General features: G+C 37.5%; 1 protein-coding gene and 1 long non-coding RNA gene across 6 annotated transcripts in view; one reads left to right on the top strand and one right to left on the bottom strand.

The window, feature by feature from the left end:
• The window catches only part of LOC107700466 (uncharacterized), a 22,698-nt gene extending 19,253 nt beyond the window's left edge, over nt 1-3,445 (top strand). The window contains exon 3 of the long non-coding RNA XR_001635551.1: nt 3,435-3,445. This is a non-coding gene — a long non-coding RNA (uncharacterized LOC107700466). The remainder of the gene's footprint in view (nt 1-3,434) is intronic.
• The window catches only part of LOC107700461 (zinc transporter ZIP13-like), a 16,777-nt gene extending 1,638 nt beyond the window's left edge, over nt 1-15,139 (bottom strand). Inside the window, exons 1-9 of one of the 5 annotated variants that reach the window (XM_016502113.1) lie at nt 15,101-15,139; nt 9,763-10,007; nt 6,884-7,231; nt 5,544-5,651; nt 4,579-4,712; nt 1,531-1,659; nt 1,266-1,355; nt 474-524; nt 112-244 (exon numbers count right to left, since the gene is read on the bottom strand). In XM_016502113.1, coding sequence (XP_016357599.1) covers nt 112-244; nt 474-524; nt 1,266-1,355; nt 1,531-1,659; nt 4,579-4,712; nt 5,544-5,651; nt 6,884-7,223 — 985 coding nt within the window. In that variant the 5' untranslated portion in view covers nt 7,224-7,231; nt 9,763-10,007; nt 15,101-15,139. Of the gene's footprint in view, nt 1-111; nt 245-473; nt 525-1,265; nt 1,356-1,530; nt 1,660-4,578; nt 4,713-5,543; nt 5,652-6,883; nt 7,232-9,762; nt 10,020-15,100 lie in introns of those variants that run through there. The other 4 variants (XM_016502112.1, XM_016502114.1, XM_016502115.1 and 1 more) reach the window with 4 other exon arrangements.
• Between the last annotated feature and the right edge of the window lie 1,391 nt (nt 15,140-16,530).

The raw sequence follows: 16,530 nt of genomic DNA, 5'->3' as shown, positions 1-16,530 counted from the left end.
AATGCATTTTTATGGAATAAAATGTTAAATTTTTTTAAAGAATCTTACTGACCCCAATCTTTGAACTGTAGTGTTTAATCTGAGAGATGTCTGATGACTGTGGTGTCTCACCTGCCCCAGTCTGTGATTGGGAGCAAAGAGCAAAACATGCCCCCAGGACTCCTCCTAACGCTGTAGAGAGCTGCATACGGGCAGCTTTCCAACGGTCAAATCCTGCTCGCAGCAGAATGGCAAAATCTCCCACCTTTTCATGAAGACAGAAATGTGTGCACAGCAACAGAAATTGGTAAGTACTGAGCACTATATGAGACATTTCACATACAATATCTCTTGAATGACTCCTTGCTCATTCCAAGTCAATAGTAAGAAATTGCTACCGATCAGCTAAAAATGTATTGCATCGTTTCGGTGTAATAATTACCTGGCTGAAACTCAAGAAACAGAGAAAGACAGAAAGATATTGAGATACGTACCTCATGAGGGATCTCATGAAGCAGAATAGCGAATGTTGTTAAGAAACCAACCTGTTAGAACAGGTAAAATAAGGTATTGTAAACATATTGTAGTGCACTCTTGTTTTCTAATTTAACCACGGTAGGGCAGTAAAACCATGTTTTATAATCCACATGTTTATTTGGCACATATGTTTAACTGAATGTCAACAGAAACTATGGTGGAGGTAGGGAAAACAGTAAAATGGCACAGTTCTCCATCAATCCTCTCCCTTGCATTTCTGCAGTCAGATATGTATGTCCAGGCAAGTGATCAAATGTGTAAAAGTGTGTTTTTCTGTGCAAGTATGGTGGTTTCTGTTGCACCAAGTCCATTTCCTCTGAAACCCCCTCCCCACGCATGCTGGGAGCCTTATGCTTCTCCACCTGGACTTCAACTCCACAAAGCCATATAAATACTACCACACTATAAATATTGCCACACATCACATAAACATCTCTATCTCACTGTTTGCAATGATCTACACTGATCAAAAGAACTATGGGAGAAGCTATCAATTTAAGGTTTAAAAGTGGCCAAATCAGATTATATTTATACAGGAACTCTGAATCTATTTATAAAGCACATAAAATCATTGCCCTACACAGAATTGTTCACATTAAGTTACATTAACAATTCATTAATAGTGCACTCTATAGTAGGCTGTTCTAGCAGCAATCAGCCTTACTTTAGCATTACTTTATTGAGTTCTGTAGTAGTACTAATGAACCCTGAAGCCCATTCATATAGAATTGGTCTCCGTTTGCTCTTACCTTTCGGCTTACTAAGAAGCTTCCTGCCACTGCCAGCCCATGAGTGAAGTTATCAATGCAGTTAGCAAGAAGGTTTAGATAACCACTTGTCTGAAAAAATAAAGAAACAAAGCATATACAATAAATCTAAGAGAAAAGATAATAGGTAAGATACAATTTACAAATGCTGTATTGATTGGTTCCAAGGAAACATTGCTAGATTTAAATGCACTTATCTCTTAGATCTTTCATTGTGAACAAGGTGTGATTTGTGTGCGCATCTTACCTTTATTTTCTCTGGCTCTGTGTAAAGGCTGATGTCAGTCTTTGGCTTGGAGTCGGAGTTGTTGTTTGAGCAGATGCCATTTGTTTTTGGGGACACAGAGACCTCGCTGCTCAGATCTGTTGAAGACGACTAGTATGGAAAGCGAGAGAACACCACGGTAAGTCTTTCTAAGAAATCTGGGTCTCATTTCACAGCATTCAAGAGCAAATAGACACTTTTACCCATTATCAAATCTTCAGATGAAATCAGATACCAAGAAAAAATAACCAGATACACTACTATTCAAAAGTTTGGGGTCAGCAAGATTGATTGATTGATTCATTTTAATGAATACTTTTAATTTACCAAAAGTGACAGTAAAAACTTTGACATTCTTACAAAAGATTTCTATTTCAAATAAATGTGGCTTTTTCCATTTTCTATTCAAATAATATTGAAAAAATGCATCACACTTTCCCCAAAATTATTAAGCAACACAACTGTTTTTAAAACTGATTAAGAAATGTTTCTTGAGCAAAAAAATCAAAATCAAAGATCAGAGTGAGTTCTGGAGTAATGGCTGCTGAAATTTCAGCCTTGCCAACATAAGAATAATTACATGTGAAAATATTAATATATAATCAGTATATATTCAGTTACTTTAAACATGAACATTTCACAATATTACTGTTTTTACTGTATTTTTGAACAAATAAATGCAGCCTTGGTGAGCATAAAGGACTTCATTCAAAAAGATTTCAAAATCTTACCGACCCCCAACTTTTAAAATCCCCCCCCCCAACAATCCTAACCCCACTCTAACACATGCAATTTTATGTGCCATTGCTGCATATTTTAAATGTTTACTCACAGTACTGCCTGTTGTAAGTACACTGCTATAAACATGTTCCATTCATTTATATAAACTGAGGAAAATGTTTTGTGGGAATCTTCAGCATACCACTACTCTCTGGATAGATATTTTAAGCAGTAAATAACTAGAAATTATTTTTGAATTCTTAAATCAAGCAGACTAATAACACTCAGTTTAGCTTCATGTCTACATTTCACACTCAAAGCCCAAAAATGTAAGCATTTGGGTCATTAAAAACATTTCTGCCTCTAAATTCACAAAATTCTTTCCACAGTTTGTTGAGACAGAAATGGCTGACAAAAGCTGACTGTGAGAAGAGAATCGTTCTTTACAGCAGCTGGCATTTTCGATTGTAGTAACAGGACTAGACGCTTCCTCCCTGTTCTAGCCCACAGTCTGTAAGGCCTCTCAGCTGTGGTTTCTGTGCACCGTGGCTGACTTCTGTGGCCCGTCTGTCTGCTGATGGAATGCTGGTAGCAGCTGCTTCCTGCTAGATGCTATTTATAACTAGCCAAACAGAGCAGAGGCTATCAATCAAACTCCCAGGTCTCCCGTAAGCAAGGAAGACGACTCCGCATTCACAAAAAGATTCAAGTCATAGACCAAATTAATCATAGAATCAAATTAAAAGTAATAATTAAAAGGGAAGAGGGGGGGGGGGGGTTAGCCCATCCGTTTTGTGTGATTTGAGTGTCCAAGGCACTCAAGACTCACACTAAAAAAGTAACAGAGCTGATGTCATATCTACACTAGAAAGGCAGACAGAACAAACCTGCAATTCATCTTAGAGCAAATATTTCAAGTCCTTAAGCTGTTATATCCATCAGGGTGGAGCCTGAAAAGTGAAAGGTGTGCATGTGTGTTTAACTGACTGATGCAATATGGTGATGCAATACACTGAAACGGTCCAGAATAAAAAGGGGTTGGGGTTCTTCTTGAACAACAAGAACAGTCCTGTGGGTATTTGAATGGGACAGGAGTTGTAATGTTTTAAATATCCGTCCGACATGAACAGTGATTCATGATTCGTGGCTCCACAACATTTCTATAGCATAAATGATTCAATCAGGACTATTCCCTCTCTCTGTGCCTTAATCTTTAAATCAACAAGTTCAAACAAGAACACAACATGACAAACTATTTATTTCACTTGGATCTTTTGTTGGTCTTCTGTAATTCTATGGTGCTAATTATTACTGGACTATTTATTTTCATGTAGCATCAATATTTTGGTAAATATTTAGCTCAGGTTTTTAAAAAACTTCTATCATTAATTATGAAACACTGGTTTAGTACAGAGGTTTTTGTACTGATTTTTGAAAGATATTTTGCTTTTGCAAGGATGGAAACATTCTAGACATTTCTGTAACATTCTGTAATATTCTAGTGCTTTCTGGAACATTCCAGAACATTGTGGGACTAGTAATAAAAGACCAGAAAAATCATCCAATGTACACTTTTGGTAACTGCTTATGTTAAACTGTTGTTAGCTCTGCATTATGCACGTACCATGCAATTTTTGTGCATGAGTAATAACAGATTAGCTTGTACAAGTTGTCAACATTTTTTTAGTTTTCACAGCACTTTTAATGATACAAAAAAAGTAACGTGATTTTCAGATTCAAAAAACATCAAATAAAATAAAATGCAAAGCAAATTTTATATTAAAAAAAAAAGTTGTTTCACGGTGGAACACTTTAGGGTCTTAATGAAAAGAAAAAAAAAAGTAAATAAATAAAAAACTGACAAGAGTGTCAGGGGGCATTAAGAGCTGCAATGAACCAGACAGAAGTTTAGAACATTTAAAGCCTGCTGAACTTTTTCCAGAGACTCAACACCAAAGACAAAACAACTTTGCTTTACAAATATTCACAACACTTGGGTCATTGTTTACAAAACAAGAAGAACGCTTAGTTAAAGGTCCAGTGAATCCACAAACTATTATTCCATCAACCAGTACTCAAAAGAAAAATGTGCCAGTAAGGAAAAAAGAAATAAACAATTGGACTCTAATTGTATACTACCAGATGGTTAATGTGGATGAATAATGAATGTGTTTGAGTGTAGAGTGCATTACTCCACCATGCCCTTTGGCTCCCCCATGAGGTTCAGAATCGCAATGTTCCAATGTGGACACACATCAATTGAACTGATTTAAAGTGCTGGAATATGTACTAAAAGCTCATGTAACTTACCTTAGCTCTTTGGCTGGCAGCTTTGCTCTCTGGGTCACTGTCTTCATCAGGGAACACCTTTTCCAAAATCAGAAAGGACAGCAGACCCCCTATCACCCACAAACCCTGCGTATGATAGTGGCTGTGGGACCCATCTATCCAGCATATGCAAACACAAAAAGGGGGGGAGGGATAAAACTTAGTTAAGCTCTGTCCAGTGCAGTTATTGTTAACTACAACTATTTAAAAGCATTTAATTAAATGAAAAAGCTGAAATAAACTGTATAAAGGAAATGCTGCCTTGGAAACTAACAGAAATACAATAAGCTAAAACTGAAAAATAAATCTAAATGGAAATATAAAAAGCCTAATAAAATGAAAAAAAAATGCACAATTACTAAAATTAAGATGAAAACTGAAAACATAAAAGTAAATAATTCAAATATGAATAAATTATATGCTTGTATACTATAAATACTAAAATTATACTGGCTCTGCTGTACTGTATATTGACCAAACCTGCCTTTATTAATAATATTTGACAAGCTTTTGGTCTTATAATACCAAATAACAGTAACACCTATAATAGTAACACAAATACCCAGAGTGGACTTTTTAAAAAATGTTAGTAACACTGTGTGAGCTTTGAATGGCAAAGTGCCATTTTCCATATCGATTTCAGGCAGAGTTACCAAGGGGACAGGGTTTAGCAAAGGGTCAATTAGTACACACTATTGATGTTACAATGTTACAAAAAAAGCCATAGTTTCCTGTAAACAATGTAAGGGATTCCCATTCAGGAGAGAGAAAAAATGTGTATGTTCACAGATGAATTACAAAACCACACATGCTTACGACTACAGACACAGAAAAGACAGAGTTATTAAAAAAACAGACCAAAAGGAGACAGAAACAGAAGCACTCATTCAGATGACGATTAATGCATGAACAGCAGCAAATGTTATATATAATATGAGAATTCTCACCAGGACTGGAAGTGTAAGCCCATGCTTCAGGAAGGAGATGGAGAAACACGTCACCTAGGAGACTACCAATGGCAAAACTCAGCAGCTTCTTCAGCTTCTGACACCCAGCTGCAAACAGTGCAAGAGCGTCAGCAGAAGTTCATAAACAAACATTAGCAGAAATGCTTCATAAGCAGCACTTCAAAGATCTTGCTGTGTTAAGCAAATTGAGCAAATCCTTCACATTAAGCAGATGGTGAAACCACAATACAGTTGCAAAATCATAAACTGCTTATAATTCAGCCTTAACCCTTTACTCTTCTGTCCACTGCACCCTACCGTGGTAGATCAGAACAGATCTTCCCTTAAGCCTGTCTACTTCCTGACTGGGATCTATTGCCAGACTCCGATCTATTTCTGCATGACTGATATCATCGCAGACAAAAGTTTCACCGAGCAGCACTGTCCTCTGCAAAGGTCTTTAGAGTGCGCCCTGTCAACCATACAATGTTCCTGCAAACGTTTTTGCATCCTATTATGGTTCTGTTGGTTCTTCTCTTGAACGTCCACTACACCAAGAAATATTTAGACAAGCCGTGACAGGTGTAGCTGAAAAGGTGAATGCTTAACAAATTCTTTTATAGGTCAAGCGTGCTCACACAACACATTTTTCCCAGTGATTGGTTACTGTCTCTGCAAGATTCTTTTTATCAGTTTGGGAAAGATTCTCAATCAATCAATCAGGCTTGGTTTACACATTAATTTAAGACTGGACCTGACACCTTATAAAAATGTTTTAATGACAAATCACCTATAATAACTGTGGCTTATTCTGTGGCTGGGAAATTACTTTAACATGGTACGAAAAAACTAAATGTGGAACCAGGCATAAGCAGCAAAGGGAAAAATCCCACAGAGAACATGAGTGAAAGGAGCTCTGCTTTAAAGTAACCAAACAAATGTGTGAAGACCTAAATCAATCTACAAACCGGTTCTCTCTTGCTTGTATTAATAACAAACACATGTCTATTTGTCACACTAGGCCTGATGTGTGACCATCTCATTTTTTCCTTTCTGCTTGGAAACTATAGATGCCCTGCACAGGGCCAGAAAAGACTCTGATTTTTCCACTTCTGATAGAATGAACAAAGAAAAGACACAAAATACTGATCCCTGCCCAATGTCCATTAGTCTGCACCAGGACACTGCTGTGAATATCTGGACCAGCTCTGACTGTAACACAATGCTACCTCTACCTGATCTGGGTAGCGTGTAACCTGATCCTAGATTAGTTGTTCTAATGGGCCGTTTACATACACAGACCTAGATCACAAAACCATGTAAGAATAAGTTTGACTTACCCTCAGTTTTCAAAGTTGTTCCAGCTTCAATGGGTATCACTAAGAGTGGGAAGATGCCACTGAGTCCGATGGCAATCGATCCCAAAAGGGAGTAGAACCAAACATCTAGGTTATCTATAGAAAACAGCTCGTCCAGGTCTAGAAGGTCCTTAATGCACCATGGTCCTGGTCCTGCGGGTGCCGTCTTTGCTTGGGCCACAGCAGTCTGAGCCATCATCTTACCACCGAAGGATGAAGCCAGTAGGGCGGCGCCAAGAAGCAGCATTGCAAATGCCCAAACAGGCTTCTCGGGTCCTGCGCTCATCAGCCCAGACCTCCGCAAAGCATTTGGAAGAAACATGTAGGGTGCTGCAAGGCAGAGAGGAGCCTTCAACAAAATTTTATGAAGTGGAAAGATTAGTTGAATTTCAATAAGGTTTGGGGTTTCTTAGACTCGGATGAACATAAATTGTTAGTTAGCATCATGTTAGTGGCATCAAATGTTTGAGCCACTTAGTAGCAATTTAACTAGAGTTTCAGAAATCTGAATTTATATTTTATTATATTATATTCTATTCTGTATACACTACCAATCAAGAGTTTAGTGTCAGTAAGATTTTTTTTACAAAAGAAAATAATACTATTATTGAGCAAGGATGCATTAAATTGATCAGGCTTTTATATTGTTACAAAAATATATTTAAAATAAAAGCAGTTCTTTTGAACTTTATGTTCAAAGAATTCTAGTAAAAAAGGATCACAATTTCCACAAAAATATTAAGCAGCACTCTTTTCAATATTGACAATAATAAGAAATATTACTTGAGCCCCAAATCAGCATATTAGAATTAAAACAAAAAAAAAACTTAGCCCCCAAACTTTTAAACAGTAGTGTATTTCTTTTTTCTTTACACAGTTTCATCTGTTAAACTGCATTATTACTGGATGCACAGAAACTCTGATCAAACTATTTTTTTTTTTGTACAACCATTATTTGAAAGATTTTTTTCCACAGCAACTACCACAAGGAGTTAATTTGCTTTCCAAATTAAATACCTGTTGTAGTTCTTATATAGCAACTTGTTAACAACACCTTCAAAATTAAAGTTGGTAAACACAATACACAAGTGTCTCCAAGTAATGGTATCCAAAGACTTATTTATAATTCAAAAAACTTATATTTCAAAAACACATTTGAAATTCCAGGGTGAAGCCATGGTGAATTAGCCCTCTGGCTTGGCCTACAAATTGAAAGGTCTAGATCAGTGTTTCCCAACCTTTCTTTAGTCGCGGCACCCTTTGGAAATTTTAACAAATTTGTGGCACCCTACAAAATTAATTTTGTCACAATACTTGAATTTCTAACTTCGATATGATACTTTGAAAAGTATAGATATTCGGTACAGCAGGGAAGAACTGCAGAATACACTGTCATACAGATATTTTTAATATTATTAAAACATTTTGTCCATCAATGGTGGCAATCAGTAGGCTAATTTCTAATGAAAAGACCAATTTATTCTTATAAAATAAGAATAAATAAAGAAATTACTAATGATAGCACAAATAAGAAATAACGACAGGCCTACAAATGAAATAAATTGCTTTTTAGTTTTTCAGGTAGGTCTAACACACAGTAGGGCTATTAAGATATTTTTTATTTTTATTTTTTACCAATTATCCAAATAATGTTTAATCCTAGAAAGCTATTATTATCAGAGGACACATGAGCATAACGGTTAGCAGATCAATGAATGAGAGGGCAGTGTTACCAGAGTTGCCCATTTACCACACCTTGTTACAGCACAGTAGGGCTATTGCAAACAGAAACAATACTGTACTACATCGATGGTTCCTGTCAGCTCGATTTTTGAGAGAACTTTGCTGTTCCGATGAGCATGAACGGTATATGAGTGGAGCACTCACATGGGCCGTGAAACACACCACGTGAAAGTGAATCCTGAGCGGTGAACTAATTTTCAGCAGCCGGAATTTCAGTGCATCTCTAGTTATTGGCGACATCAGAAATGGATATTATATAATAGCTGCTTTTATGAACATTTTAGCAATTAAAAAATATATATAAAAAAAAGAGGATTTTTTACACGGCACCCCTGCTCTCGACAGACAGCACACCGGTTGGGAAACACTGGTCTAGATATAGTGACTAAGTGCTTCCACTCCAATGTGAGTGACAACCTACAAAAAACACCACACATTTTAGTTACTGCCAACACAGGAAAATAATCTACATAGAGATGAAAACATGGTAGGCCTATCAGATTATGCATTCGAGTCAGGTCTAACACAATCTCTTCACACAGTTTATAACTATCCCCCATAATATTGAGGATACATAAATTCAGCGGTCTTCAGCATCTGATCTTTATAGGATATTGAAACATGGCATATGAGTTTAAATTGTCTTTATTGCACAAATATGCAATATACAAATAAACAAATCTTTTTGTTTTAACAGTTGTGATTGCCACTAATAACGTCCGTTACGGTTGGACAAAAAAAGCAAATGTAACATTCACACAGGAGCAGCACGTTTGGACGGTCTGTGGGAGTGCATGAGATGAAGGAGCGGCGAGATTCCTGAAAAATTCCAGCCCACTGGGCTTTAAAAACACTGCAAAGTTTGACATGTTTCAGCGTTTGGCTGCTAAACTAATTAAAACAGCAAGAAAGCCCAAAGGCAAAAAACGGCAGTTTTATGTGTTACTTAAGAATAGCATGTCTAAACAGCAAAAATTCGCAAAACACAACGTTGCTGCAATGTTTCTGATAAAAGCAACGGTGCACGCATACTACATCGATACAAAGTTGCGTGCCTTGAAAAACAAATCACTGTCTACAAGATTTGCAGAGATACATAAACAAACGTTTTGTCTTACCCGGCTGAAATTACTACAGTTTTTACTCCGGCTTAACCCTGCCATCCAGGCACTGCGGTCTAGAAGAGTAGGAGCACAGCAGACAGTCTCCCGATTTCCCTCCTGAAAGATTTTCCACGGTCAGCCACGTCTCACCGACCGGAAGTGCATTTCCAGACTGAGTAGAGGAGCGAACTGAGCGCGCGCTAGCCTGAGGAGGAGACTTCAACACCAAATATGCGGGAAGAAGATGGTTGTTGAACCCGCTGTAAAAATGGCAAAAGGTAATAATGAAAAAGTATGCACTAACAGATGAATAATGAAATATCCAACACCAAATATGCGGGAAGAAGATGGTTGTTGAACCCGCTGTAAAAATGGCAAAAGGTAATAATGAAAAAGTATGCACGAACAGATGAATAATGAAATATCTATCTATCTATCTATCTATCTAGCAACCCCTTGCAGTCACATGGAATATCCAAGCAACCACCTAGCAATGCATTATCAACTAAACTTAACACGTTAATTCTTCTGTCTGTATTCAGTTTAACCAAGTCTCTATTCAAATGGCTAGAGTATTGAAACTACATAATAACCGTCACAAGTCAATACTTTTTAATTTGTTGTAAACCTTAAGACAAAGCCTTTCCAAAGTGTCTTAATGAACTTTTCTAGGTCATCTTGGTATTGTCTTTCCAGATGTCTGCATAACTGTGGACTACTAAGTAATGACGGTAATTTGTAACATGAAAGCGAAAATTAAGCACACATTATATGGTGTTTATAGTTTTTAGCATCTGTAATGAACAGGAAGAAGAGCTTGACTAAATGACAGAACTTTCCTTTTTGTGTGAACTATACCTTTGTTTGATCATTTATGCCGCTCCTGACCACAAGATGGCGCAGTTGATTGATGTCTAAAGTCTGGAATGCGGAACACAACATTCACAAGGCCAAATCCCCATGCTTTCTCCAAAAGCATGTAAAATTAACTACGCCTGTACATTAGATGATGAAAGTGCCTATTCTAACTTCTGCCCCACCTACAGTTGTTGGACAAATCTGATACATCAATTTCAGACAAGCAAATAAGATTTAAATGAGCATCCACTAAAGTTGTCAAATAATCAATCATTGCTAAATCACATAACATAACACATAACATAAAAAATAAATCATACAATATCACAATATCATCATCTCTTTGACTCAACGAAACAGCAAATGAGATAGGAAATATCTACCATTTACTGACTCATGCCAAAACTCAATGCGGTTAATCATTCAGAGTATCCTTCATTGAAACATTGCTATATAAGTCCTTTTTTCCATGAGTGTCATATTATTTTGATTTTGTTATGGCAAAGAGTGGGTTAAGACTCCATGCTCCAGATGATACATGGTGACTGAGTCATCCTGGCTTGACTTGAGCAATGCATTTAGAAAGAGGAACAGTTTTGGAGCCATGGGGTCCACAGAACTAAAATGACAGAGGCACCTGTGTCTGTGCCTGTGTGTATGTGTTTCTCTGTCCATTCATATTTACGTTCGCAGTCACCTCAATGTAATCGTGTGGTTTTACATTGTTTTTGGTCATTCACTCACATAGAAAAAAAATACACTCATACATTGCAGAAACTGTAAGAATTCAGCCCTGAGTGCCATGAGACACTTAGTCATCCACAGGCAAACGTATCTAAGCTCCGGGTGTAGTAATACTGATCATTATTCGTGCAGACAGTCAGATTGCATATGTTCACTCCAAATAAAAGTCAGGAAATCTTATGTGAGGATGTAGCACATGATAAACATGTGGACGGGCAGCCCAAATATCTAGCATGAGACAACATCATAATATTGAATCATATGATAAGACATATGACTTTATGTCAGTAAAAATAAACATGGTTCAATTAGTTTTGTGTTAACCAACTCAAAGTGCTTTATGATATTGTGTTAAATATTTTATTCCTCAAGAGACTAATCAGAGGAACTAAGCAAATTGATTCATACAGTGGGGGAAATATTTATTTGATCCCCTACTGATTTTGTAAGTTTTCCCTCTTACAAAGAAATGAAGGGTCTGTAATTTTTATGGTAGGTTTATTTTAACGTATAGAGACAGAATACCAATCTAAAAATCCAGAATAAAACACATTATATAAAGGTTAGAAATTGATTTGCATTTCAGTGAGTGAAATAAGTATTTGAGCAAAACATGACTTAGTACTTGGTTCTAAATCATTTAGATGTTCTTTGGCAAACTTTAAACAGGTCTGTACATGTGCCTTCTTGAGCAGGGGGACCTTGCGGGCGCTGCAGGATTTCAGAATTGTTTTGCTTGGTGACTGTGGTCCCAACTGCCTAAAGATCATTAACAAGCTCCTCCCGTGTAGTTCGGGGCTGATCCCCTCACCTTTCTCATGAACATCCTTACCCCATGAGGCGAGCTTCTTGCTGATGGTCTTGTAGCCCATTCCAGCCTTGTGCAGATCTACAATCTTGTCTCTGACATCCTTTGACAGCTCTTTGGTCTTGCCCATGGTGATGGAGATGTTGGAATGGAAGATACAGATTGTGTGGACAGGTGTCTTATACACCTAACGAGCTGACATTAGGAGTAACTTCTAAGTGACAGGACTAATCTTTAATATAACCAATCTGTGGGAGCCAGAATTCTTGCTGGTTGGTAGGTAGGGGATCAAATACTTATTTCACTCACTGAAATGCAAATCAATTTCTAACCTTTATATAATGTGTTTTTTTCTGGATTTTTTCTGGACCCTACATTTCATGGGCAAACTTACAAAATCAGCAGGGGATCAAATAAATATTTCCCCCACTGTATGATGACACTATAATGACCGGTTACATCCTGATACCATGTTAGCATCAGTGTATAAGGTCAGCTCAAACAATGCAGCAAGACATGAAGCATAATGTTTTTCCTCAGTATTTGTATTCTAAGTATTTGGACTCTTCTTTTTCAGTATAGATTTTGCCTGAGTGAATCTGAGTTCTCCTTTCTCATACGAAGATCTCATACAGCTGGCTAATCTATAAAATGATGCTGATAAATCTTGAAAGTGTACTATGTAGCACAGAGGTGTCATGCCCATTCAAAGTGAGGGGGCACGTGGAAATAACTGTCTATAAAAAAACCTGCATTACGTCTAAATTAACATATCTAAATCAAATATAATTTTGTAAATTGCATAAACAATTATGAACAAAACAGCATCATGTATGCATTGCTTACAAAGAGCTGAATCGCCGATCACACAGATTGCATTAAAAAAATTATTAGGACACGGTGGAAAGGAATAAACCTCCACAAATTTGCGACGTGTTTTCTAAACGTTTAAACTGTTTTAACTTTGTGTGAGTTCATACAGCATCAGCAGTCATAGTCAGAGGCGTCATGCCCATTCAAATTGAGGGGGCACGTGCCCCCTCAGATTTGAGTCAAGTGGATTTTGAATGCAGCTTCCAAAAGACAAAAAATAGCCGAATAATATTTTGAATATTTGATACAATAACACCAGCTGATTAAATCATTCAGCGCGTCATATCATCAGCTGCTAAATTCAAATTTGCGTTTGCTGGCTGGCGCTGAGCCAGAGACAGATGCGTTTTTATAGCACCGTGCATTATAACCAATCACATACGATTCTGTTGAGCTGCAATGACCAATCAGAGGTGTTCAGATGAGTCATCGCTAAAATGCCAGTGTTTTCTTCACTCGCTCGCTGACTGAATACCTCTTTCTGGCGATTTCTCTCGTTAGAAACAACAAAGTGCAAATGTGTGTATAAATAAGTAAGATATTCATTTCACAGCTTCAGTGATTTTAATGGGAGTTTTTGAGAGTGCTTGAACTCTAGGCTGTCAGTGAAAATGTTCTTTGATAATGTAGCCTAAATGTTCGTTGCTCTCTTTCTGTACAATGAAAGTGTTATGATTAGTAGCCTAACTTACAATGTTTTTATTCACATTAACTTTCAATGTTAAATTCACATTAAATATAAAGTCAGTCGTATTAAAACTATGTTATGGCATGACACCCATATCTGTTACTCAAGTAAACAGACAGGTTTTTATGCATAGTTAATAGATTACATTATTAGGCTACTTTGACCATCGCCCACTATAGATCAGCTAACATAGGTGAGAATCAAGATATTTCATGATATAGTTAATGCTTTTGGGAATGTTTCGAATAAAAAGGAAAAATAAAAAAAATCAATAAAACATAAGTGCTATTGTGGCTGCTGTGTGTCACATGACGACCCCCCCCACTCGTGCCCCCTCAAAAATAATGAGTGCATGACGCCCCTGGTCAAAATGACATCACATTCGCATCATTTTACTTCTGTAATGTGACTTTTCCCAAGTAAATAAGATATTCAAAGAGGGGGGGAAACGCAGGTAAGAATTTTATCCACTGAACTGATTGCATAGTAAAAACTTTTAATGATAGTGTTTGGAAAGGAAGTATGAAAAGGGGGATTAGTGACGTGAAATGGGGGATTAGTAAATGGGGTCAGTTTTGATGTCATGATGTCTTAAAAAGTCTGTGGTCTTCAGTTGTTCTCTGTATGTCACAGAGGTGGAGTGGGGTTCATCTCTGTTACCAGCTGCATGACTTTCTTCAAAAGATGAAGACCTTGTAGATCATCTGGTTAGATTGTCTGTTGTCTGTATGATTGTTTCCTTTTGAAAAGACTAGCTGCAACATCTAGATGTACAACTTTAGGAGTGGTTGCCTAGCCCAAAAAGCTCAGACGACTGTTGAAGACCACTAAAAGTATAGAATGTTTAAAAGAAGAACCAGTCTTGTCATCTCTGGCACTATTACTTCATTCACTGTAATGCAATGACCGGGTTTCCCACAAATTTTTCATTTGCTGTTGTTAGCAATAGCAGGGCATGACTGGTCATTTTTAAGATGGATAGCAAAGCTAAAACTATAGCACTGCCATCTTTTCATTTCCTGTCAGAATGTTTTGTAATTGTGCAAAGCAATTTTTAACATACTGTACACTTTTACCATCACTTAAATGGATAGTTCACCCAAAAATGAAAATTTGTTGTTTATCTGCTTACCCCCAGGGAATCCAAGATCTAGGTGACTTTGGTTCTTCAGTAGAACACAAATGAAGATTTTTAACTTAAACTGTTGCTGTCTGTCAGTCATATAATGTAAGTGAATGGGAATCACGGCTTTGAGAGACAAAAAAACATACACAAACAAAACCAAATTAAACCCTGCGGCTCGTGACGATACATTGATGTGTAAAGACACAAAACGATTGGTCTGTGCAAGAAACTGAACAGTATTTATATCGTTTTTTACCTCTGATTCACCGCAACGTCCGAACTGTCCTGAGTGTGTTCGCGTCTTCTTCAGCCAGCACGTGATGCGTCTTCTTCTTCTTGCTCTACGGCGGATCGCAGACTTATAAGTGCATTACCGCCACCTATCTCTCAAATGGACCATTGACACTCCTAATTGAGATTGTAGATAGAGTGTCAATGGTCCATTTGAGAGATAGTGAAAAGCGAACCCTCTCAGGACAGTTCAGACATTGCAGTGAATCAGAGGAAAAAATCGATATAAATACTGTTCAGTTTCTTGCACAGACTGATCGTTTCGTGTCTTTACACATAAATGTATCGTCATGAGCCGCAGGGTTTAATTTGGTTTTGTTTGTGTGTTTTTTTTTTTTACTCTCAAAGCCGTGATTCCCATTCACCTCCATTATATGACTGACAGACTGCAACGGTTTGAGTTAAAAATCTTCGTTTGTGTTCTACTGAAGAAACAAAGTCACCTACATCTTGGATGCCCTGGGGGTAAGCAGATAAACATCAGATTTCATCTATTTAATTAAGACTTTGAATCAGCAAAAGATTGTTTTGTATAACTACCAGAAGTATCTTATCAAGTATCAAACTGAACTTGAGCAATTGTCTGTAAGAGTATTCAGTTTTTTTCTACATTTTTTTCTCGTTTCCATGGGTCTTTCCCATTGCACTCTACATGTAGCACTGCCATATAGTCAACCAAACAGTTTTCTATCTCTTATGGTGCTTATGTAGTAATTAACAACAACAGTTCTTCCAGTTCATCCTAAAGTTGTTCAGTGGTGTTGGGGTCAGGGCTTTGAGCAGGCCAGTCAAATTCTTCCACACCAAACTCATTTAATCATCTCTTTATGGACCTTGATTTGCGCACTGGGGTACAGTCCCATACCATTTTCCCTCCTCCACCAAACTTTACAGTTGGCAAAATGCAGTCAGGCAGGTTACATTCTCCTGGCATCCTCCAAACCCAAACTCACCCATCAGACTGCCAAACAGAGAAGCATGATTCATCACTTCTCAGAACATGTTTACACTGCTCCAGAGTCCAGTTGCGTGTGCTTTACACCACTCCATCCGACGCTTGGCATTGTACTTGATGATGTGTTGCTTGCATGCAGATGCTCGGCCATGGAAACCCATTCCATGAAGCTCCTACTGCACAGTTTTTGTGCTGATATTAATGCCAGTGGATGTTTGGAACTTTTCAGCTATGGAATCAGCAGAGAGTTGGCGACCATGCACCTCAGCACTCAGTGACCCTGCTTTGTGACTTTACGCTTCCATTTCTAGAAGGGATTAAATTTAATTGACTTCACTGACTTACTGCAAAGGTGGCACCCTATCACAATACCACACTTAAATTCACTGATCTCTTCAGAGAGTGACCCATTTTTTTAATGGGACTGCATGGCTAGGTGC

The sequence above is a fragment of the Sinocyclocheilus anshuiensis genome, unplaced genomic scaffold (assembly GCF_001515605.1).
Source record: "Sinocyclocheilus anshuiensis isolate Anshui unplaced genomic scaffold, SAMN03320099.WGS_v1.1 scaffold154, whole genome shotgun sequence".
NCBI lineage: Eukaryota > Metazoa > Chordata > Actinopteri > Cypriniformes > Cyprinidae > Sinocyclocheilus > Sinocyclocheilus anshuiensis.
Note: the sequence above shows the minus strand (reverse complement) of the source record. Positions and strands in the feature narration are given on the sequence as shown.